General features: G+C 39.4%; 1 protein-coding gene across 1 annotated transcript in view; it reads left to right on the top strand.

The window, feature by feature from the left end:
* LMBRD1 (LMBR1 domain containing 1) overlaps nucleotides 1–22,360 on the top strand; it is a 113,811-nt gene extending 91,451 nt beyond the window's left edge. Inside the window, exons 13-16 of the mRNA XM_008059001.2 lie at nucleotides 728–877; nucleotides 2,548–2,626; nucleotides 18,382–18,473; nucleotides 18,642–22,360. Coding sequence (XP_008057192.1) covers nucleotides 728–877; nucleotides 2,548–2,626; nucleotides 18,382–18,473; nucleotides 18,642–18,758 — 438 coding nt within the window. The 3' untranslated portion in view covers nucleotides 18,759–22,360. The remainder of the gene's footprint in view (nucleotides 1–727; nucleotides 878–2,547; nucleotides 2,627–18,381; nucleotides 18,474–18,641) is intronic.
* The last annotated feature ends 3,756 nt before the right edge of the window (nucleotides 22,361–26,116 follow it).

Below are 26,116 nucleotides of genomic sequence, written 5' to 3'. Positions count from 1 at the left end.
TTTTTTTTTTTTTTTTTTTTTTGAGTTGGAGTCTCATTCTGTCGCCCAGACTGGAGTGCAGTGGCCGCTCCTGGCCATCACAGCCTCGACCTGCTGGGCTCCAGTGATCCTTCCGCCTCAGCCTTCTGAGTAGCCGGAATTACAGGCTTGTGCTACCACGCCTGGCTAATTTTTTGATGTATTGTAGAGATGAGGTCTTGCCTACCCAGGCACGTCTCGAACCCACAGGCTCAGGCAATCCACTCACCTCAGCCTCCCAAAGGCGCGGGATTACAGGCTGAGCCACCGAACCCGGCTAGCATTTATATATATTATTAGTACTTTTAACTCAAACTCATACTTCTCATCTTTAGATAGAACTCAAGTAGTTCACAGTTAGTTCTTACTGTACCACAGGAAGTTTAGAAGGTTTGTCTGGAAACAGACTGTGAATACCAGTACATTTTCTAGGTTCTGGGTTGTTCATGGATCATTTATAGGATTCTTTGGATATAGATGTTTTGCCAATATTTTAAATATACATAAAGCTAAATCTGAAGGCTGTATGGGGAAGGAATGATCTTTATCAATCTTATATTTGGAATAACTGAGAATTCTTAGTATTTATTTTGGAAAAAAAGAAATGTCTGATTGAATTCTATAAATCACTTCCTGGAATGCAAAAGCAGGACCTAATGCCTTGCGAATAAATCCTGTTGCCGAAATGTTGTCATGTCCTTCTTTCCAGTTGTATAAAATCAGGAGGGGGAGAACCCGGCCCCAAGCCCTGTTGTTCCTCTGCATGATCCTCCTGCTCATTGTCCTCCACTCCAGCTACATGATCTATAGCCTCGCGCCGCAGTACGTCATGTACGGAAGCCAGAACTACGTAGTAGAGGTGTGTGTGGTGTTCAAAACTTGGTTGTTTTGATGTTTTAAAGATAGTCATATTGAAAAGCTAATTTTAATTGTCATGGCTGGCATAAGATATTAGCTTATCAGATTAAATTGCTAAAACTAGTTTTTCAATCTGTTTTTGAGCATATTTGTATTTTTTTTATGTTGTTTTTTTTAAATAACACACAGAATTTCATAATAATAGTTCCTTAAACAGATCCCTGGTGCTAAGCTGTTGGGCTTTTTCTTACGACTTTAATAAAACTCATAATACTTCCTTAATGTTTTAAGTAGTTTTAATAATATGACTCCAAAAAAAAGTTTTGGTGAGCACAGTTATGTCAGTTCATTGGTACTATGAATCCCATAGCAGAGGCTTTATAAATATTTTATTTGTGGGTAACCGGGCTGCCTTTTAATATGATGAGTATCCTCATGTCTGTTGTACTGATTTCTTATAGATCTCGCAAAGCCAAATGTGGTTTTTAGTTTTAATAGGACAGTGTGTTTAGATTTTCTGAATATTTAAAATATTTTAGCCATATCTGATTCAACATTTATTTAGTTCAGTTTTTTTTTTTTTTTTTTTTTGCTTTGTTTTTTTCTAAAATATCTCTTGCTCTACTTCTTAGCAGTTAAAATACTATGTATGTTCTAGGGCCTAGTTCAAGTATTGCTTTAGTGGAGTCTTCCATTATTAACCTAGTCTTTCCAACCCACTCTCTTTTAATCCTGTACCTTCTTAATTCTTTTCTTGCTCTAGCATGTGATTAGAAACAAGACTCTAACAAATATAGCAAACCCTCAGTCAGCACCATCCATATTATTGCTAAATGTTAAAAAGTTGTTTCATTGAAAAATCTTAAGTGATGATGTCAGTGGTTTAGATTAAACCCAGATCATAGTGGACATGGTGGAGGTACATTTGACCTGGATTTGGGAACCACCATGCTGAGAGATGATCTGAATCATATTTCTCACTTCTTCTGTCTTTGAATTTTCTTCCTGCCTCTTCCTCTACACCTGGCTCACTAGGTCAGGCCCATTCAACTTTCTTCTATGAATGAAGGAAAGGAGGTTATTTATTTATTTATTTAAATCAAATTCTCATTCTGTTGCCCAGGCTGGAGGGACTCACAGCCTGCTAGGCTCAGGTGATCCTTCCACCTCAGCTTTCAAAATAGCTGGAACTACAGGCGTGTGCCACCACGTCCAGCTAATTTTTTGATTTATTGTAGAGACAGGGTCTCACCAAGTTGCCCAGGCTAGTCTCGAACCCCTGGCTCAGGCAGTCCTCTCGCCTCTGCCTCCCAGAGTTGCTGGGATTACAGGTGTGAGCCACCACACACAGCTAGGAAGGGAGATTATGCTTTTGTGTGGACAAAATAGGTTCCTTTGCTTGTTCCACAGTCTAGAAATGGGATTTCTTTGTTCTGGGAAAAAGCCCTTATTGAATTGTTTGGACCTAAAGGATTGTTACAGAAAGGCTCTGATGTTAAATTTGCCATAATTCTTTTTCTCCTAATTGCAATTTTGCATAAAATTTGCCTTTTAGATAGTTGGTGTATGTAGTTAATAGAAAACACAGTATATAGTTCATAAGGTGGTTACTTTTTGATTCTAATATATTAATGTACTTTTTACATTTATATGTATATTTTCATCTTTCAGAGCAATATGACTTCTGATTACCACAAAGGTAATTCAACCCTTTCTGTGCCAAAGAGATGTGATGCAGATGCTCCTCAAGGTGAGGCCTTTTCTGGCAACTTCTTAGAATGTGTAATTCTATAAGAACAAGACTGCCCTGTATTTTGCTGTGTTAATTATCATTTGATACATTTGTTTTATCATGTGGCAACAAGGAAACCTGTAGCAAGTAGAAGTTGGTAAGTCTCTTCAATAGAATTTCTTGGTGATGGAATGATTTCCATTAGGGAAGGAACCATTGCATATTAGTTACTTAGGAAGTAACAAAAGGTAGTTATTATTTATCACATTTCTTAGCTTAATGAGAAGTCACTCTTAAATTTTTTTTTTTCATTAAAAAACTTTAGGCCGGGCTCGGTGTTCAGCCTGTAATCCCAGCGCTTTGGGAGGCCGAGGTGAGTGGCTTACCTGAGGCCACGGGTTCGAGACCCGCCCAGCCAACTTGGCAAGACCTCATCTCTACAATAAATAAAAAAAAATCAGCCAGGCGTGGTAGCGCATGCCTGTAATTCCGGCTACTCGGAAGGCTGAGGCAGAAGGATCACTGGAGCCCAGCAGGTCGAGGCTGTGGTGGCCAGGAGCATGCCACTCCAGTCTGGGCGACGGAATGAGACTCCAACTCAAAAAAAAAAAAACAAAAAACTTTAAAGAGTTTGATGGAATTTGCAATTCTTAGTACCTATTCTAAAAGTATCTATGCCCTAGAACAACTTTTAATTCATCCAAGTCTAGTCACTTTAGTTAATAATAATAGTACTAATTATAATAGCAGTTAACTTTAAAGAACATACAGTATGTTCCAGACACTATGTTAGGTAATTTACTGTGTGTTCTGACAAAAACTTTGTGATTCTGTTCTCTTAGCCTCTGTATTTTTTGAATCATGTTTTTTCCTATTTTCTGGGAACGAGGATGATTTTTTTCTTCTGATATTACCTTTTTCAGTTTTGATTGAGGGTTTCCAATTCATTCTTTCAAAATTTGCCAAAAATTATGCTTGCCTTCAGAATGCTTTTACAGTGTGGTAAAGTTAATGCATCAAATGTAGTGTATTTCTTCATAATCATTATTGGGTACCATTATGAAAAATATAAATTCTGGAGTTTTTTGTTTGTTTTTAAAGAAGGGTCAGTTATATAATGTTGATAGAGTAATGGGAGCAAGTGTAGGGTAGAGGGATGGCCCAGAGGAAGAACCAGAAGTAGTTTAATTAACTTTGTCTGGAAGAATCATTGTGGAGTGGTAGTCAGAAAGAAAGTTTTCAGAAAAAAAGACACCAGAACTATATTTTAAGGTTTAAAGAGGAATTTATCTGGTGTGTGCATCAAGGGAAGACTCTTTTAGGCAGAGAAACAAAGTGCACAAACAAGACTTTCTTAAATTACACAAGTATGTATTCAAGAGAGCTTAAAACACTGTTACTGTTTTGGTTTTTAAATTATGGGGAGGTTTTGGAGGGGAACAAGTGTGATTGCAGAGTCAGATCATAAAGATCTTGGCAGGCGACTAAAGAGCCAGTGAAGAGTTTAAAAAAAAAAAGTAGAAATTAGGTTTTAATCTATTTAAGGTAAGTTAATTATAACAGTCACATAAAAAATGAGTTTGAGAGATTGAGACCAGAGTATAGAATTGCTTTGTGGAAAGAGCTAAGTAATGCAAGAGAGATGGTGAGAGCCTGAACTCAGCAGTGGTCATGATGGTATGAAGCTATGAAAGAAATGTAGGGAGTAAATTGAAAGAAGTTCTGATTCCTCGGATGTAGAGCAGTGGTGAGGGAAACAGAAGATTCTAGAATGACCCTCTAGTAACTGAGTAGTTTGATACATTTTGGTACCAAATGTATTAAACTACTTAGAAATAATACTAAGACTATAAGAAATGATTAGTTGACTCTAGATATCCCAGGAATGTTCAAGTGGAGAGCTCATAGGCAGTTGGATATACAATTGGCCCTCCAAATCCGTGAGTTTGCATCCATGGATTCAGCAGGCTTAGTATCAAAAATATTTGGGATGGAAAATACAACAATAAGAACACAAATAGAAAAGCAATACAATATAACAATTATTTACATAGCATTATGTAGGTTAGGGTTAGAGAATCCCCTCCCCCCCACTTGTTTGTATGAGAGTCATAGAAATGGGAATAGAGGCCACGAAGAGCCATATTGGTTGTAAGCCATTTTAGAAATATGAACTAGAATGTTAAAGGGGAAAAAAAAACTTTGAAAGATGAGCTAGCTAGTCCAATCCTCTCCTTTTTGAAGATGCAGAAACTAGGACCCAAGAGATAAGAATTGGAAGTTACACAGATAGTGTGAGACTTGGGACTTCCATGCCAGTGTCTGGATTCCAAGTCGCCTTTTTTTCCAACATTTAACATTTTGTGTTTTGTTTGAGAGACAGAATATATATTGCTATTGCATTATCTGTCCTTTAAATTTTAAAAATAAAGTGTTGTTCATGCTTTTTAAATATGATGGAGGTGGTTGTTTGAAGCCACGGGGGAATGAAAGTCATAGACAATGTAAAGAAAATGCTAGGAGGCAATAAGGCTAAGCCTAGGGTGTGGGGGAGACAGAATTTGGAAAATGAGAGATGAAAAAGAATACTATAGCATTATAATATCCAAAAGAGTATTACATGCAGAGATCAATAGTGCTGATCCTTTGGAGAAAGATTTGGAAACTAGCACATCTTAAACCTTGGAGGATGCTGTAGGAGCTGGAATAGTAGAAAATTATGTGAAGAGACATTAAAATGAGGAAAATTTTTTATCTCAGAGGGTTTTAGTTTGGAATTTTTACCATGCTTTCTGAATAACCTTACAAAATCCCACATATAGAATGATCACATGAACTAAAAACATAGAATTATTATTGAAACTGGTTTACAACTCTAACTTTTAATATGGAATCATACTAAAAAGCATTCAGGAGCTTGCTAATTGGCTAATTCTTCTTGAGTCTTTTGCACAGTAAGTATATTCCTGATTTCACATATCTATTTTTTTAAATTAATGCATGGAGGGAGAACATAGAGTTTAGTCTTGAGCATTTTTGTGAGTCATTCACTAACATCCAAATGGAGATCTTGAGTTGGCAGTTAAGTTGGATCTGGAGAGAAAAAGTTTATATTGGGTTAGTCAGGGATGGATGGGAAGTAAAGCTGTGAGCCTGGCTTAGAGATCACGAAGAGAATTATATAAATGGAAACTTGCAAAAACCAGACACTGGAATTATCATCACAGATTTTAGGACAACTAACCAAAGGAAAGGAGTAAGACCAGCTCAAAATATTGGCAGGGGCCAAGGACTATTTTTTTTTTTTAATGGCAGAATGAATGAAACCTAGCAGTAGGTTATATGCAAGTACCATGCCCCTATATCCTGCATAAAGGACTTAGGCATCTGTAGATTTTTGTGTCTACGGAGGGTCTGGAAACAACCCCCTATAGATACTGAGGGATGGTTATAAGTTTCCTATGATAACATCAGTAAGTTAGCTTTCTTCTGTTTTTCAAATTTACTGTGTCAACTTTGGCATATTGTCCATTCCAGAGATCACATTTAGTTTCCACAATTCATTCCATTCCCAAATGATGATCAATAAAGTGTAAAAGCTTTTTAATCCCATAAAATGTGGGAAGTTGACACCAACGTAATGTTGCTCCCCAGTTCTGGGGACAGGCATATTTCCCACCCCTGTGTTAAATAATACTGAGAAGAATCAAACATAGTTACCTATTTGCTCTAGGAAATACTCCTGACTGAGAAACACCCAATAGCTTATTTATACAAATTATTGACCAGAAAGGAAAGCCTTGCTTCAGACTTCTCAGTTCATTGTGCTCACCTGTCCTTATCTTTTCATAAACTTAGCTCAGTTCTAACCAGGTCCCCACCTTGCAAAATCCTGAATAAAGTGGTGGAACCCACCCTAACTTGAAAGCCTTGTAAATTTCTCTCTGTCTTTCCTCTTCTTGTTCTCTCTTGCTGCAGTCAGTCTGCTAAACTTGGCTTTGCTGTTTCAACGAGGTTTTCTAATGGTGTTTAGAGAGCTGACAGTTGACCACATATAAGCTAGTCATGCAGAGTAATTTAAGGGAAGACATCAAGAATTCAGAATCTTACATTTCTGTTCTTATTTTGTAACTGCCTCTGTAGTGTATCTGCAGGGACATTCATGTCTTGCCAAGCTCTGAAACCTCAAGTCTAAGATTGGACTCTTTCCTTCAGTCTTTTACTTACCTTTCTTACCACTTCCAAGTCATGGGATGTGGGGAGTTGTCCTTTTCTCTTCCCTAAACTATTTACTGTGATAGAAGTCTTGGAATCATATTCATATTTGCTGTCATTTCCAATAACCAATATCCAATCCCTCCAAGCTTAGATAAAAAATAGCAAAAGAGAAGGAAATGTCTGGATATTTAGCAGTCATTGAGGATACTTTAAATAGCAATACAGACAATGTGATTATATCGTTGTATATGTTTTGACATAGGAAATTAAACACTATGATGGTAGGTGGAAGGGTGTGCATTTGTTCTTATTTTTAATGCTTTTGTACATAAAGAAAGTCTAACAGTGTGGTTGTACCTCAAGCAAAAAGTAGATAATCACACTGTTTTTTAAAATAAATACCTTTGATTACTTCTGTAACTAAAAGAAATCACTACTAAGCATTTTAAAGGATGAAACAATGAGAAACATGGTAATGCCCTGAATGAGCCAGAGGAAGAAGCAACTTGACAAGAGTCATTCACAGTCACCCAAGGAAGAACTGGTGGTGGCAGCAGTGGTAACACACGGTCAGAATCTGGCTCTGTTTTGAAGGTAGAACCACAGGACCTGTGGTGAGTCTGAAAGAGGGTATGAGAGAGCGAGAGTGAGAGACAGACAGAGACAGAAGAGTTACGAGTGATGGCATATTTTTTAGAGTTTTAATTTGAAGATATTTGCTTAGTATTTCACATTCTACTTTTTGGTAACATCTAGAATTATTACCTTTAAAATCTGCATCTGTTAAGGTTATACATTTCTTTTTCCTTGGAGCCTGTTTGGCTTGTTTTATTCCGGGTACTCCTTCGCAAACAGAGAGTGACTTGTGTAACCTACTAACTTCTCAGACCTCGTTGGTCATCACCATGATCTCAGCAGGTTTCCCTCATGGCAGACCGTGTTTGTGTAGCTGTAAGGTGGTGTGCAGGTTAGGGTGTGGCCTCAGAGTCAAGGAAGAAAGCAAAGTAAAGGTATTAGCCTGTTAGCTCTCAGTATCAGTCCTGTGAAGTTAACTTCGAAAGCCTTGCCTTATTTTGGTAATGTACTTACAAGAATGTTTAAAATGAACAATTCTTAGGGAAGGTAGTATGGACTATTAGAGAAGGACTTTGGACAATCCTGACTGGTTTCACACTCTCCAGTGTTCAGTCATTCCCATTCACTCTTCCTCCACACTCATGGGGTGCTGAGAGTGCAGTGACTGTTGCCACATTCAGTCTCGCATCCCACCTTGATGATGGCTCACTTGCGTTACTTTTCCTATTAGCTACTCTTCCTCTCCCATCCACACTATACGGTGATGTTAGCTTAGTTGTTCTGAAGCAGTGCATGCATCAGAAGCACTCGAAAGGTTTGTGAAGCCCAGATTGCAAAGTTTTGAATCAGTGAATTGGAGATGGGACTCTAATTGTGGCAGCCACTGTTCCAGAATGCTCTGATAGTGCCATTTCTCCAGTAAAAACTGTAAGTGCTCCCCCCATCACCTGGTCAGTTCAATCTAGGACTCAAGGATCACCACTATTTATCTCTTCCTACAAGTTTCTAAATTTTTTGCATGCATTTTCTGGACAGATCATCTTTTCTTCACCTTTGCTTTTCAGTGATTTGTTCTTAAAATGTCGCAACTGGTTTTCACCCCACCTCTCCCATTTTTGTCAGAATCCTGATCATCTTACAAGGCTTATTTTAAACCTAACCATCTTTTTCTGACTCTCCAACTCTGTGTGCACTCCCCTTTTTCCTTTGAATTTCCATAGCATTAACCCTTCTTATAACATTACCTTTCCCTCTGTTTACAGTCATTTACACATTCATCTCTACTCTACCTTTTTATTTTTAATTTTGTTTGTTTTGGTTTTGTTTGTTTTTGATTTGGGGTCTTACTCTGTTGCCCAGTCTGGAGCGCAGTGGCACGATCAGGGGTTACCACAACCTTGACCTCCTGGCTCAGGCCGTCTTTCCACCTCAGCCTCCCAAGCATCTGGGACTACTGTCATGCACCAGCACTCCCAGTTAATTCTTTGATCTTTTTTTTTTTTTTGGTAGAGACGAGGTCTTGCTACATTGCCCGGGCTGATCTCAAACTCCTGGACTCAAGTAATTCTCCCACTCCAGCCTCCCAAGGTGCTAGGGTTCCAGGCATGAGCCACCATGCCCAGCCAACTATCCTACCTTTTTTTATAAGCTCCTTGAAGATAAGAAAATACATCTTTCGCCTGCAGTCACTGCCTGGCCCGTGTCCTTGGTTCTGCCTGCGGCCAGGCCGGGCAGCACATGAGCACGGCTTGGCTGTGGGCCCACAGTGATGACTGAAACGGACGAGAGACACGTGGGGTGGTCGACGCCTACGACCCAGGCTCCCTGCATGGAGTCAGGCTCAGCCCCGAGAACCCTGGGCCCGTGGATGTGGAGGACCCTCGAGGCCAGAGGCAGGCTGCGCTGAGCAGGCGGTTCCTGTGGGCGCGGATGTCCGGGGCCGCGCTCCCTGGTGTGGTTGACGCGCGCGTGTTTACAACTTGGAGAAGGGAGTGAGGGGACGCACTAGGTCTTGTAACGTAAAGAGTTTTTGATGGAGGCAGCCTTGAACCCCTGGCCTCCCGAAGGTGGGGATGCAGGCGTGGGCCACGCCTGGCCTCACTTCAGAGTTCAGAGGTGTGCAAGACCAGCTCCACTAGAACACCCCATGCCCACACTGAAGGGTACTGGCTGTTTACACTTTGCACCACTTTTATTAATCTTTATCTGTTTATCTTTTAGACATAGTGAGGGTTTTTTCCCTAAACCACTGGAAGGGACAGTTTCTGACAAACCACAGTACAGTGATCAATCTGGAACTTTAACATCCACACAACACTATGTTGCCCGGCGCAGGGGCTCACACCTGTCGTTTCAGCACTTTGGGAGATGGAGGCGAGAGGACTGCCTGAACCCAGGGGCTTGAGACTAGTCTGGGCAATGTGGCAAGAACTCATCTTTACAATAAATAAAAAAATTAACTGGACGCAGTGGCGTGGGCTTGTAGTCCCAGCTACTCAGGGAGGCTGAGGCGGAAGGATTGCCTGAGCCCAGCATGTCCAGGCTGCGGTGACTGTGAGCGTGCTTTTGCACTCCAGTCTGGGTGACAGAATGAGATTTCAACTCAAAAAGTAAAAAAAGGGCAATACTCTCAAGTGCTCTCCCACTGTGGGAGCTTTTCTGTCCTCCCAATAAATCTTGCTTTCTTACTTAAAAGAGAGAGAGAAAAGAAAATACATCTTTGTCCCCCTCACACATTAGTAGAATTAACCACATTTTTTATTTGTTCTTTTTTTCTATTTTTGAATGTTTTCAGAGTACCACAAGATGTTAATATTGCCTAAAGTCTTATTTTTTATTTCATATAATAAATCCTTACTCTCCCTGAATACTTTACAGTTATGATTGTTCAGTTTCAAGCATGTTTATCTATAGATGTAGCATCATCTTCAATCTCTGAAGATACTAAACATTTTTCTTAACAGTTTTCTTTAATAAAATCACAGTTGGGGCTATCTTAGAACAATTCTGTTTGCCTTGTTTTCCTCTCATGCTGATGGTCTTCTGTATATATCTCATGATTCATCTGTATTTATGTCCTTTGTCCTTAAGTATCAGGAGCTAGGATGCCTCATTTCTGGGAACTATGTGCTTGTGTCTGGGGCTTCTTGATCCTCAAATTATATTTTTATTTTTTATTTTTTTTGCCCAGGCAGGTCTTGAACCTGCAGACTCAAGCAATCCACTCACCTCAGCCTCCCAAAGCACGGGATTACAGGATGAGCCACCGAGCCCGGCTAAATTATATTTTTAAATACATAGGAAGGAAACCATCTGTTTTACTGGAGACCGTTTAGACACAGCCTTCTAGCTTCCAGATTTTCGTTGAAACCCCTCCCGGTGGCCTTCTCCTGTCCCCTCTACTGGTGGAGGATTGCTCCTGGCTCTCTCCTATGCAAATAACCTCCTCCTGCTCCTTTGGCTGGTCGAGGATTGTTCCTGGCTGGTCCTCCACCATGGTCGCCTCCCATTCCTTTTACTGGTGGAGGATTGTGCCTGGCTCCTTCTTCCGCCGATGTCTTCCTCACATTCTCTCTGCTGGTGAAGGATCGCTCTAGGCTCTGTCCTTCCTGTTGGCCTCCTTCCATTCTCTCTGCTGGTGGAGGATTGCTCCTGGTTCTGTCCTCTGCCATGGCCTCCACTTATCCTCTTTGCTGGTGGAGGATTGCTCCTGGCTCTGTCCTCTGCCATGGCTTCCTTTCATTCTCTCTGCTGGTGGCAGATTGGTCTTGGTCTTGTCCTCTGCCATGGCCTCCTTCCATCCTATTTGCTGGTAGAGGATTGCTCCTGGCTCTGTCCTCCACTGTAACACAAATGAGGTTCTGAGAAGGACAAGGAACACACGACTGTGCTCAGTATGTCATTGTGAAACTGGAAACTTAGTTTTCAACACGCTTAAAAAGTTTTTCCTGATTAACTGCTATACATTTGCAGTCTTTGAAAAATAAGTGTTTGTTGATATGACCCCATTTAATTTGACTCTAGTAAACCCGTAACACGGATTGTGCAGTGTTGAAGTTAGAGGGATAAGATAGAATTATCACCTAAGAAGTGCCATTTCTTGCTCTCCAGCATCGGTATTTAGCTTCATGGAACCAATTATCAGCCAGATGACAGTTTATTAATTTACTCCTGGAAGTATAACTTTTAAAGAAACGAGGCTCACCAGAGAGAAAAAAATTACATGGAGACACATCTTTATTGCTACTCAACGGCTAGGTAAATGTGAAGTTAGAAAGGGCCTCAGCAATGTATCTTGCCAGCTGGCATCACCTGCTGAGGGAGCCTATCATGTGATATCCGTTGTCAAGTAGGATCGCCATGCAGACCACAAAGTGGAGTGCTGATCACAGCTTCATTTTCTTTATGTTGCTAGAGATCCAGAAGTCTGCTGATATTGTTTTTTTTCCCCCCAGGTGACATTTTGATTATGTTGAAAGTTTAGTGAAGTTAATGAGTTATACACTTTCTAAGCCCTCCAGAATCTACACCAGAGCCACTCACAGCTATTGCTTAGTTGCTGACTCCTAAAACATCCAACATTTTTTCCTTTTTTTTTTTTTTTTGCAAATGTAGATTTCTCTCTAAATTTCTTTCTTCGAAGTTTAAGCTATGCCATCACCATTTACCACAAGCAAATGCATTTGCATGTCACTTACCAAGAAACTGACATTTGGGAGTTACATGACTCACCCAAGTCTCACGGGCTATCAGTGACAGACTTAAGAACCAAATCTCAATTTTCTATCTCTGTATTTAATACTTTCTAGTATACCCTCTTAGACTACTTCTATTTTATGAAAAACATGAAGTAATAGGAAACAATTGCTTACTATCTGTTGCTTAGATGGCAGATAGTAAATCTAGCAGATTGAATCTTGGTAGAATTCACTCACAGAGTCTGTAATTATACAATTTCTTTAGTTTATTTGCCAATACTTACCTTTGACTTCCTTTTAATAAGTGTTGTATGGCCAAATAGTAATAAAATGAAACTAGGAGCATTCTTTTATAAAGACCAATATATATTTTAAACCCTTGAAAATGCTTTAAACTTACATAAATGTAATCATAGCCCAACACAAATTATACTTTTTCTTAAAAAGTGTTGCTATAAAACTTATCCTTAAGTACAGAACATCTGGGAAGTGTTATCTCTATTTGCTTGATGCCATTTATGTATTCTTAAAATGCAACAAAACTGTGTCTGTGGTTTTTTATATTCATCAGTTTTCCTTTTCATTGCCCAGATCTCCCAGTGAGATTTAACTGTATACCATTTGTTAAATTTTAAGACAAATATGCAGCTTTGGTTTTTATTACATATTTTTATTTTTTCTACCTTCTTGTTTATTTGGATGATGATAGTGTCCCACATAATTTTATTTGTATGTTTTTCATTTGCTCTAAATCCATCTGACAGTAAAACAGTGATTAACTAGGATTTTAATTCCAAAAAATCTCTCAGATCCAAGCTTCCTTTTCATCTCAGCTCATGTTTTACTTGAGTAGTCTTCTAACGTGGTAAGCTTCTTTCTGCTTTCAATTCCTCTTCAAGCCTGTGTTCCACTATGGTGCTTTCTTCCTTAAAGCAATTTGATAAATAATACCCAGTCATACCCCAGTAAAAACCAAGCTCCTTAGCCTGTACACAGTTAAGATGTGTGTGCCCATTGTAGATATTTTTCAGTAGAAGCAAGACCCTAATCAGAAACCAAAGTTAGCATAGTCATGGACAACCGTGAGCTATGAGATGGTGTTCTACGTAGTCCATCTTCTAGCCAGGTTTTTTTTGTCGGTAGCCAAACACAGTACTCGTTGTAAAATTATCCTCCATGGTATTTGAGATTTCTTAAGTGTCTTCTCTATATACATATATACAGCACAAGGATTTGTTTTGTAAAGTACAAATATAGAGTAATTATAAATTGATTTCAAGTGAAAGTTTAGCATGACTCAGTTATGGCTTATATCGACACTAAATGTTTTTAAACATATGTAAAGTAAAAGGTGCTATTTATCCTAATTTATAATCAAAGTTCTCTTAGTGGCAATCAGCATACGTTGAAAATGACAAAACAGGTGGTCTAAAAGAAAACAAGAAACAGATAATATAAAATTCATTAAGTAAATCAATAAAGACTACTGTTAAATGACAAACTGATTTAATTGAAAATGGTGTAGTCATGTATCTGTTTGATGGTCTGTGAGATGAGCTGGAGGAAGGGGGCAGTAGCAGTTACAAAACCTTTCAATTTATTCATGTACACAAAATGCCTTTTGTGGCTTTTACAGTTGCGATGTTTTTTGGATAGCCGCTCTATAATCAGAACAGTAAAAATGATCTGAGCCCCCTATTTTTTGTTCTCATTGTTAGCATTTAATCTTTAATTAGAAGCTTAATCTTTAGTCCACTTTATATGTCCTTTTGAGGGACAACAGAAGTCTCCTGAATTCTTCCGGTTTTAGAACACAATTGCTAAATGGAACATCTAAAAATTTAAATTTACTTTGAAGGTCAAATAAAGTTCAAGATATTTATTGTAATCTTCTTAGTCAGATAACCGCAGAAAGGCATCTGTAAGTCTCCAGGATGTGTGTGATTGAGCTGAGCGGCTGGACGACAGCAGATGGGGAGAGGAATGCTCCCTGTCTGTTCAGTGTGGGTCATCACTTGAATGTGATGCGTGTGTCTGGAGTTCATTAACAGAGATGCCTCTGCGAGTTGTGCCCCAGGATGTAAATATAAATACAGTGATATATGACATACTTATGAAGACAACTATAAGGAGTTGTTATGTACTCGTATGTGTTATTTTTAGTCCAGTATCATTTTCAACAGCAAAGCAGAGCCAACGTACCCTTTTAGTAGTTTAGAAGGCTTGTGCCAAAGTCCATGACCTTTAAAAATGGTAAACATGTAAAATAAAGTAATAGGAAAAATATTTAAGGTATCGTTTGGTAGTGGGCAAAAGTCAGAGCACAAGCCAATTTAAAATGCCACTGCATGGATTATTAGACCTCTGGAGAAGAGTGATTTGATTTATCTTGCTTCTGCCAGCTCAGCCTCTGTTTTGTAATCCCTGTTCTGGCCCTGAAATTTCTAATTCAGTCAAGTTCTGACTCCCAAAATATCTATAAGTATGGAAATGAGTAATAGAACTTTTATTTTGTAAGTTTAGAGTGTTTGCAATATTGAGAGGATTGAGTTTTTTAAACAAGGCTATCCTTGTACATTGGAGTTCATGGAATACTTAAACCATGAAAGCTACTGTTCTTTTTTTTTTTAAGTAATTGTGAGCAGACATTTTTTGCATAGGTCCCAGCCTATTTCTCTCTTCATTTTTGGAACATTCAAATTAGTTATTTTTATGTAAAGGTATATTATGATTTAACAGTACATCTTGATACTGATTATACACATTTGAATTTTGCTAAGTCCATTTATGCCTGTTTTAACTCTAGAGACTAGAAAATAATGAACATTCACAGAGTAGGCATGATGCTAATGGCTAAACAATTATTTCCTGCTATCGGGCATGAGTTCTAAAATCTTAAGACTAATTGTTTATCTTGAAACCATGTGAGCAGCTCTGTGGAGTTGTTCTTTATCGTGGGTTCTGTTATACCTCCCAGAGGAAAAAGGGAGAAAAAGAAAGTGAGCACGAGCTGCTACTTTGCATGGGGCTTTTGAGATGCCTCACACGTCTCACAATGCTCCAGCAAGCAAAAATGGAGATATCCCCATTCGACAAGTGCAAGGCTCCATGGGGCAGATTTGCCTGTACGCATGCAGAGATGTGACTGCGTGATGCTCCCTGGTCAGGTCTGTTGGATCCAGAGCTTGGGCTCTTCCTCTGCCGTGTTGGGTGTTTCCATCATACTTCCATTTTCAGGATGTATTCAAGTATCTTCTTTTGGCATCCTGAGAATCTTGTCATATTTTGATGAAAAATATTAGAAAGTATATCATTTAGTGAATTTTAAATAAAATATCGCCTCTTTTTACTTTTATTTTACTTCAACAAATAGTCATGTTGAATATGAATGAATTTGAGTACTCTGGGTACTTTAGAATATTCAGGTTTATTTCTGAAAAAAATGACAATTGAATAGCAGATTACTATGAAGAAAGTTCCATAACAGAAGTGAGAATAAAATGTGGCAGGAGCACAAGGTAAAAGACAGGGACATTTCCTGCCCAGCAGTTTTCTCTGTGGGGTTGAGCTCCTTCACTTAGTTGGACCCCTGATATTGGATGCTCAATCCAGGGGAAACAGAGCATTTGTTTAGCACCTGCTGTTCAGAGGTTTTTGGGTTTTATTAGAGAACTGTGAATATTCCTTCTAGACGTTTCTGTGCATAAAATACGGAATGTGAAGGATGCCCTTGGAGGACCAGTAGATAGGAATTAGATGGGTGGTCCTTGCACCTGAAAGGAGGAGTCTGCTTCTGCTTTAAGCTGCATATTTGCCTGCCAGAGAAGAGGCAGCTTTGTTCAACTTGGTACTGAGCAATTCAGAAGTAAATGTACAAGCACGGTGGAAGGGATTCGAGTAGATAAAATGTGGATTATCTGAATCTTTACATAACATATCTGAAGCTTTACATAACAGGTCTTGTATTTTGATAAAATATAACTTAAATGCTATTTTCAGAAAACCATGTGACAGGCAAAAAAAGTATATTAGATCCCTTATGTAATAAACTGGACTACAAAGCCCTCAGCTCAATTTCATGTTTTAAGAGAAAATAGCATGTACTTATTAAAGCTGAGAAGAGAGCTCATAAAAATATAAATTCAAGGTATATTCTCTTAATTAGCAATAGGATGTGATCTTGGTCTTCTAGTTGCATGTAGGATTTTTTGCCATTGTCCATTTTGGATAAAATATGCAGAAATTGTAATCTCTTTTGTGATGGGCTAAAAGAAGTTGCCTTGTAAGACAAGATTTTTCTTCTGTAAAGAGTTAAAGGCCTTCTGAAATTTGTGAGGTTGTATACTCTGTTAGCTGCAGCAGATGTAATCTTTTACTCAATGCCTCATACATTTGACCCTTGAACAACATGAGCTTGAGATGTGTGGGTCCACTTACACTAGATTTTTTCACTAAAAGTTGCCCCTGCTGCCTCCTCTTCCACTTCCTCCACTTCTGACTCTGCCACCCCTGAGACAGCAAGACCAGCCCCTCCTCTTCATCTGCCACCCTAGCCTCTTCAACATTGAGATGACAAAAGATGAAGACCTTCACGACGATCTACTTCCACTCAATGAATATGCATTTTCTCTTCCTTCTGATTTTTAGTAACATTTTCTTTTCTCTAGCATACTTAATTATAAGTTACAATATATAATATATATATAACATAGAAAATATTTCGAATCAATTGACAGTTTATGTTCTGGTCAATGCTGGGTTATCAGTCGTTAAGTTTTGGGGAAGTCCAAAGTTACTGTGCATGTTGGGCAGCATGGGAGGTCAACACTCTGACCCCTGTGTTGTTCAAAGGTGAGCTGTATTGTGCTGCCCCAGGCCTTTCTGAATGATTTGAGTAAATATTTCCTGAGACGTCATTTACTACATACTTGTCAGTATGTATAGATGACTTTGTAACCTAACGGAAATAGTGTATTTGGACAAAACTAGTATGGAGCTTGACACAAATATCAAATACAGTCTGCCACCTTCTCCTTAAGAGTTGCATTTTATTTGAAGGGGAGAAGTATATGATTTATATTAATTCCAGCTATCTGAAGTTCAAACAGGAAGCCTATTAGTAAAGGGTGGTTTTTGTGTTTCTTTAGAAGAAACCATCTATTCAATAGCATTCTTAAAAAGAAAAAAAAAAAACTCAAATGTGAACCATCCTGAGAATTGATTTCTTACCAGAGTGTATTGGATATGCTAGACCGAGTATGGCTTGGGCACACTGCAAGAAGACCCCAGAAGCCAAGTCTCTTTCTGACCTTCTCCTCCCTCTTTCTTCTGCTCCTCTTTTTCCCCCAAGGCAGGCCATAGACACTAGAATTCCTCTTCCCCAAGACAGGTTATAGAAAGTAGAACGCCTCTTCTCTAAAGCCAGCCAGAAACCTAAGAATGTTACTCTAACCTTCCCTGGCTTTTCTGTGTAGGAGGTGGTCACAAAGAATTTCCCTGGCCTACCTTGTCTAATAGTAGGTCCTAAGACCCTCACGCCACAAGGAGTTCTGCCCTATTTCTGGGAATTGGGAATGCTGCACAGAGAGACCAAGAAGAATCTGGACAGGCGGGCCTTACTGGGTGTCCCCACTCAGTCTATTACCATTAGGTTATGCCCTTTTGCCCAATCGCATTTATACACAGCTGCCCATTCTTCATCGGCTAAGTGTGAAAATAGACAGTTTTCCCTTGAGTCTATGGGTCTTCCTTTCCAAAGACTCTAGTGTTAAAAAAAACTTTGTGAGGCTTTTTTCTTGTTAACTGGTCTTTTGTTGCAGGTGTGTTGGCCTGTCAAACTTACAGTGGGTAAGGAAAGGTCTCATACCTTTCTGGTCCTACAAGTACAACTTGATACTAATCGCATGTGATTCCTTGGCTCATTTTTTTCTTGATGTTCATCAAGAAAACTTTATTTTGTTTCAGGATATGCCTTAAACTCCAAGTTACAGTGATTTTTTTCTTTTCAAATAAATTGAACTAGCCAATATAAGTTTTTATACCTAAAATCTGGATTGCATTGGTGGCATTCATTTTTTTTTAAATGTCATACTAGTTGGCAATTTTAACACTATATTAAGGTGATTGAAAGAGTGGGCTTTTGAGAGACTTTTCAATTCCATCTTTAATACTTAGCTATATGATCTTGGTCATCAGCTTTGGTTAATGACCTTTTAGGTGAAGTATTAATCTCAATTTGAAGAAAGAAACCATCTCACCATAGTCTTTTGTTTGCTTTTATAGATCAATGTACTGTTACCCGGACATACCTATTTCTTCACAAGTTCTGGTTCTTTAGTGCTGCTTACTATTTTGGTAACTGGGCCTTTCTTGGGGTAAGTACAGGCATCCTAGACACGATTTGACCTTCTTTATAAAGTTGAGAGTACAGTATAAAACTCTTTGTACTTCAGTAGTCCATTTGTATTACAACTGCTTTTGAACTTTAAAGCATTGTATTCCAAGTGCTTGAGAAATAACACATGGCTTATTTAAACATGCAGGTGTTCCTGATTGGATTGATTGTGTCCTGCTGTAAAGGAAAGAAGTCGGTCATTGAAGGTGTGGATGAGGATTCGGATGTGAGTGAGGATGACGAGCCCTCCGTCTACTCTGTCTGATGCCTTCTGCCTCTACCTTGACAAAGCCCATGTGGCCTGCTGTGCATTTTAACGGTGTTAAATAACATTCAGTGAACTGACTCGCTTTCATCAAAAATGGGAGCATGGCTATTAAAAATATATTTTTTATGTTTTCTGAAGTAATATTATTGTATCATAGATAAACATTCAAAATTGCTACAGTACTATGTAAATATAAAACTACTAGCTTTGTGAGAGAATGTTTATGGGAAAATTTTTTTCTGTAATGTATAATAGTGTTAAATAGATTAAAAATCTCCCAGAATTAATATTTCCATTTGTGGCTTTTTAAAAACATGATAAATCACTTGTATCTGTGCCTTAGCTTCTCCAGAGTAATGTGGAATTCTAAAGCATCTATATCTGATTCCTTAACAATATTTACAGTATAGCTGACAAATAAATGATACTCCCATATGCAGCTTGTCTTCAGTTTTCTGCACAAAATCATTAGTGCCACTCAAGTAAGTTTCATGAAAAATTTCAAACCCCTTAGGCTCTGAGACCACAGCATTCCAAGATGTGTCACATTGCCCAACTGTTAGTCCATTTGATATCTTACCACCTTTTTGGCATTTAGGGCATCTATATTGCTGATGGTAGCTTTTGTTTTATAGCTGACCTTAAAAGTTATATTCCAGCATAAATAATGGGGATACTGTCTACAGTAATTAGTCCTGAAAAAAAAAATTTACTGGTCAGTTCGAGATATATATAGCATCTATTTTGGCTTTATAGATATTTTTTCATTTTAAAGATTTGAAATTTGCAAAAGATATATACAGTGAAAACTATATAGTATCAATAGGGTATTTGACTGCATTCTGGATAATGAGAAATAAGCACAAATGACATTCTAGTTTACGAACATAAGCAAGTTAGAACTCATGAAAAAGTATATATCGTGATCCTTGAAGTAAAATCATCAAGTTTCTGAAAAATATTTAGGATTTAACAACCATGTCCAACTCAGTCCTTTGCTCCCTTAACTCTTGTGCCACTTTTCTGTGTTCTGCTTCTTAGCTTCTCTTGATCAACCTGCGCAGCTTTTGCATTTGGCTTCTGCCTCTGCAACTGCCCCTTTGCTACCCAACCAGACATTCATCCCTTTCATTCTTATTTTACGCCATCTTTGTGGAGATTCTCATGCCCTTGGCTTCCATTCATGCTACTTTTTCCTAAGCACTGAGCCTTTATATACCTTTTAATTAGAAATTACTGCTTCAGTTGCAACATGTTGACATTTGAAATCCTTATTTTTCTTCTAGGCATGCTAAGCCGCCTTCTGTATTAATTTTCTTGACAAATAGCACCAGCACAGACCAGATTTCCTAAATCAAAAACCCAGGCGGTCCTTCTCATCTCTTGCATAGTTGAGTCATGTTAATCTCTACTTCCTGTCTTTTCCTGTGTTCCCTCTTCTCCATTCTTATTGCCACTTGCTACGTTATGGACTGAATCATGTCCCCCCGAAAACTCATATGTTGAATATGACTATATTTGGAGCTAGGGCCTTTATAAAGGTAATTAAGGTAACAGGAGGCTATTGGGCAGAGCCCTAATTCAATATGGCTGGAGGGGGAAGAGACCTGTGAGGTATCCTTGCAGAGAAGAGGTGGAAGGATGCACTGAGGAGTTGGCTACACGCCAGCAGGGCAAGTGTGGGCTGCCACCTCCAATCTGTGAGAAAATAAGTGTCTACTGTGTAAGCCATGTGGTCTGTTTTGTTATGGCAGCCCAAGCCGACTCATGCACTCTGATTCTTGAGCTTTCTTATTGGCTTTCTGCCAAGCCCTGACTCCTTTTGGTCTTTTCTCAACATTTAAAATGCACGTCTGTTTATTTCTTTGCTCTACTGTGAAGTGCTTTCAGTTATTTTAGAATTCAATTTATAAGTCCTCCTGAGACATATAAGGCCTGTCTGGTGTGATTCTTTTCTGACTCCGGCCTCTTCTGCCCTCCTCACACCATTCATACAAGCCACATGGCCACACACTCTCAAGCTGTTCCTTCTGTCTGCAATGCCATCCCTTCCTTTCCTAAAAAAAATCCTTATTCTTCGAAGCTCAGCCTTAACATAATCTAGGCAGAGTTAGGTGCTGGCTCCTCCCTGCTCACAAGACACCTGTGCAAAGTATGTGATTGTTGCCTCATATCTGCCTCCTCTGGATGGCACGTCCTTGTACACAACATCTGGTTCTCCCACTGTGTTCCTGATGCCTAGAATAGTTTCTTACATAAGACAGTGTTCAGTTGACAGGTGAATTTGCTAGAAAGAAGCTGCCTACATGGTTTAAGCCTACATAAACTATATTGACTAAGGAGGCATGTCTGTTTAGCCTGTGTTTGAGTTTTCTTTTGCTACCTAGAAATTTAGAAGTATTACCATATTTGTGTTGAATACAGTACACACTTTTCATTACGTTGTGTTTTGTTTGTTCCTGTCATACCAACTTTAGTTTTTTATTTTGCTAGTATTTTAAATATATATATATATTTCCTAGATTCTAAAAATGTTCTTCCTACATATTTAGAAATTTACTTTTGTTCTAACACTAAGGTTTTTTCCCCTTCCCATATTGAATGCCTTAACTTCATATTTTCATGAAGCTGATGTTGAGTTCTGTGAATGAAGACATAGTTCCTTTGAAGTCCTCCTGAAAATGCCTAAATAAGAGATCTTCTGGGGTGATGACTTTCCAAAAGGTCAAAGCCCTCATGTTCCACATAAACGTCAACAAGTAGTTATTCAGCCATGCAGTGCGGCTGTAGAAAGAGGTCCCAGAAACTGACTTCCAGCCCGGTGCTGCTGGACCAGAGGAAATGAAAATGCCTGTTGTGAAAGGAAAGGAAGAGAAACAGGAGCTCCATGAAGACAAAAAACAGTGCAGAAAGAATGCTTTCAAAACAGACTCCTGTGCTCTTCAGTGAAAGCAGTGACCTACTGTCTTAGAGTCAGTCCCATAGAAAAAGCACATCAACACTGATTATGGTGCTGAGCTTAAGTATCAACCTTGACCACATAAGAAGTCAGGTGATGAAAGCTGGAAGACTGAAGAAAGGCTGGCAAGAGACCTGAGGGGAAATGGGTGTTGATGTCTTTATTTTACAAGGGGAGGAGACGAGGGACATCACACGATACCGTCCCCACCAGAGACAGTACACCTGTCAAAGGGTGGCAGAAAATGCCTCCCTCAAAATATGCTGTTTTGGCATAAAGAATTATTTTGAGGTAAGGCAAAGAAGAGTGGTGCAAGAAGAGTGCTCTGACCTTTTTTTCCTAAAAGCAGGTGATAAAACTCCCATATGGAAGATGTCCTCCCCATACCAGGAGGAAAATAACATTTTTATCACTGAGGCAAAAGATAATCTACAAAATTTGCTAAACCCTTACCTTCCTTGTTCCCATTCTGCCATTTTCTGCCCTAGCCCAAGCCTCGTGATCTTGTCATGTTTTCATAATTAACTTCTCTGTCCAATTCCTTGTACAAGCATTGGAGTTTTGCTGCTGCTTTGAGTTTGTATTTCCTGTGAGGGCTTTTGTGTCATGCTCAACTTATATTAAACACATCTGCATGCTCTTCTATTCGTCTGTCTTTTGTTACAGAGCCCCACTTGGAATCCTGAAATGAATCTAGAGGAGATTGTTTCCCACTCTGCAGTTTATTAAAGTGATGGAGGTCGTGTGATCAGAGCATCTGAAATGGTGGTACAGGCTGAGTATCTCATCCCAATTGCTTAGGACCAAAAGTGTTTTGGATTTTGGATTCTTTGCAGAAGAGTGTCTGTTGAGCATCCCTGACCTGAAAGTCTGGAATCTGCAATGATTCAGTGACCATTTCCTTTGAGCAATATCTTGGTGCTAGAAACATTTCAGATTTTAGAGTGTTTGGAATTTTGGATTTTCTCATTAGGGATACTTGACCCTACAACAATGTTAGGAGAAAGTGAAGAAAAGAGACAGGTGAAAATGTCTCAGACAAGCAAAATTCTTATATAGAAAGTTAGTAGATAATATTTAAACTGGGTAAATTCTGTAGTTTAATACCTGTAACAAATGTTTTAAAGATAATAAAAGATTAGATATTATTTAAAAGAGACATTTTATCAGAAGATAAGCAGTCATTGCAATTATATGTAAATATGCCTTTAAATTTTCTGGTAGCCAAGACAACAAGGAGATGATGGACATTGAAGTTTATACGTTTGATAAAAGGAAGCACTCAATTATCCTGTAGATAATTTTTTAGAAGGAAGTTACACTGTGAGTTCGTATATAAAGAATGTTAATGAACAGAAGTCTTTGCTGAAGTTTAAACAGAAAGGCATATGCAAGGAGACAGAATTTGGGATCTTTAGGGGAGAGCTAAAATGGCTGTCAGGAAGTCTCGGCATGGATTCGCTTTGTGTGTACATCATTCACTCAAATGTCTAAGTTTTGCACATTTCAAGCATTGGACGGTGGTTCTGAGTGTCTAGAATTAGAGAAGCTAGCCCTGTCCTGTCAGAGCTTGGGCTGGGAATGTGCAGCGGGGGGGCCCCTGGCCATAAATGGGCCTTATCAATACCTATGAAGATTGTATGTATCTGGTATACATGAAACAAGTCACTTTATCCAGTTAGAAACACGTCGAAAATATTCCAACAGCTGGATGTTCACAATTCCGAACCACAGCATGACCTCTCCTGTCTCCCAGGCAGAAGGCCGTGTGTTGAGTGTGGATTGAACAGTGCGAGGTGGCAGTTGTGAGGACGCTTCAGAAGTCTTGTGGTGACACTGGAGTAGATGTCCACCCTTCCTCAGCAGAGACCACCTCCAGGGTGTCCAACCTGCTCACGCTCCCCAGATGCGTTGTGCTGCCCTAAGCAGTCCCAGATCATCCTGCCTGTGGTTAAACCCCAACTGACACATCATATTAGGCGTGTACATAAAGATTACACCCTGGTTCTAGGAAAGCCTCCCATTCCCCTTCCCATATGCATTTTTATTTAATATGTTTTATTGGGACTGCCTTATTTCCCTCATTAGCAAGTTCTCGGGAAGCGCTTCTGTAGCCACCCATAATCTTCACCTGGGACTTCACAGAGAATGTGAAAGTTTCTTTTTAGAGCAGATCCAACAAACCAATACTGATTTATAACTAAGAATAGTGCTTCTCTGGAGACCCAAAAGTGGTGAGGAGTGTGGTGTTCTGCATGGTCCGGGTAGACTCGTATGTCTCCAGCTCTACACAGAAGCTGCTGACTGACACCAAGCCCCAACTGAGTTCTCTGATAAGCACGTGTGTGAAGCAGTTTCCTCTGTTGCGTGTAGAAGACGTATTTTTGATAGATTAGCAGGCAACAAAATTAACAATGAGGACGTGAAGAGGCACCCAGCTGCCTCATTTCTATATCAAGAGCCCTGGGTGTCCATGGGCCAAGATAGAATTTGGATCTAAAAGAAATACTTGTACAGAGTTCATTCAGTGACATCCAACTGGCATCTATGATGGACCAGACTGTCTGAGCCTTATTCTAATACTTAGTGGGAAGCTTAACTAAACTTGATAATATCCACTGTCCTCACCAGTTCCAGTGCCACTTTCTGCTGTTTTTCCCTGAAGATTTTTGAAAACCTCAAATGTATGTTTGTGTATCTGTATAAATAAGTATATATATGCACACAAAAAAGTCTCGGTGTAGGAAAAGACTAGTCCACCTAGTAACAGTAATTTAAGGGAAATGAAAGTTTACTTCTGATGAGTATAATAACTCAAATGCTGACAAAACTATAATCAAGCTGAAAGCTTCTGTCATCGTCATCGTGATTTATTCACTTGAACCAATGCTCAGGTGCCTGGTGTGTATCAGAAACGACTATGAAATGCAGACATATACACGGAATACAAAAAGGTGCTTAGTTCCAAAAAGTGTTTAGAAGCCAGGGGGAAAATAAGTTCAAAATAAGAAAATCATAATGCCACAAATGCTATAAAAGGGATATTAACAGGATGCAGTGAGCCCAAGTGTAATGTCTTCTTGAACTTGGGAAAGGGCCAAGACTCTAGACGAGCAAATGCTAACCCAATGGCAAGTAATAGATTGTTCAGTGTGTGATGGCTTCGGACAGAGGCTGGGAGGCAATGGCCAGGAGTCCTGCAGGAGAGGTGGTGGCAGGCAGTAGGGCTGCGACCTGTGGGAAGACAGGTGCCCCGAGCCTCATGAGCACCGGCAACTTGGAACCAGATGCCTCTCAAAATCAGCCCCAACCCTGAGAGCAAGGGAAACCCCACATTGATGTCAGCTTCAGCTCCCCAAGCGGAATGAGAAACAGAAATTAAGTCACCATAGAAATCAGTTCTATTTCTTGCATGCCTATGTTTGCAATATAATATTTGTACATGCCAAAGCCAAGAATACTCAGTTCCAACACCAGTAAACATTGAGATCTAACTTGCCATTTGATTGCTCTGTAAGTTAGTTACTCCACGAGTGGAGTAGAAAAACACTTCCATATTTACATTGTGAAAGTCAAGCCTCCTTAAGTTGTATTCATCAATTTAGAGTGTTTGGATATTCCAGAGGCTGGCAAACTTCTATAAAAGGCCTGGTAGTAAATACTGTAGACTTTGCAGGACCAGGCAGAGACTGTGTCACATACTCTTTTTTTTTTCCCCCCTTTTAACAACCTCTTTAAAAATGAAGCTTGGATTTGGTCCACTGGCTATAGTATGCCAATCTCTGAATGATTCCATTAATCACTTGCCTAAGTTCGTTTCATGGAACAAAGTTGGCTAAAGTCACAAATAAAAACTTAGAGGGGGACTGCTAATGAAAAAAACTTTTTTCAAATGCCTTTAGCATATTTCTTAATTTTTTAAAAGATTAAACATAACTTTTATTTTGAGTTTAAAGATGATATGTGAGGGGTGGAGTTTAAGATGGCAATTGGACAGGTAGGACCGTGAGAGTCTTTGCAAAAGCAAGTAACTATAAAGATTCTCTGTGTGAGTGGGCATGCGCTGGTAGGAGAGTGAAAGTTCGTCTGAGGGGAGACTCGGGTTCATGCACCCAGCAACCCCTCTGAGTGTGACTGTAAACCCCTACCGCTCTGAGTTTGGAGCGGGGGTGCAAGATCACAGGACACTATTGAGAAGAGCCTGCCGAATCCAGCTGATTCTCATCGCCTGGCGCCTGGCCCACACCATCATTTATTAGAGTGGATCAGCTGGTGAGAGAGGATGGGGAGAGCCAGAGAGCAGCCCCATGCCTGGTGAGGAGACACCCACCACAGTCATTTTCTCTGTCCCAGGACCAGGCAGAGACCTGCGTTGCTCCTTCCAGCTCCACCCAGC

Source organism: Carlito syrichta, unplaced genomic scaffold (genome assembly GCF_000164805.1).
Source record: "Carlito syrichta isolate Samal-C Ts95f unplaced genomic scaffold, Tarsius_syrichta-2.0.1 Scaffold303670, whole genome shotgun sequence".
NCBI classification, from domain to species: domain Eukaryota; kingdom Metazoa; phylum Chordata; class Mammalia; order Primates; family Tarsiidae; genus Carlito; species Carlito syrichta.
The sequence above is the reverse complement of the archived record's forward strand: the minus strand, read 5'-3'. Positions and strand labels throughout refer to the sequence as shown.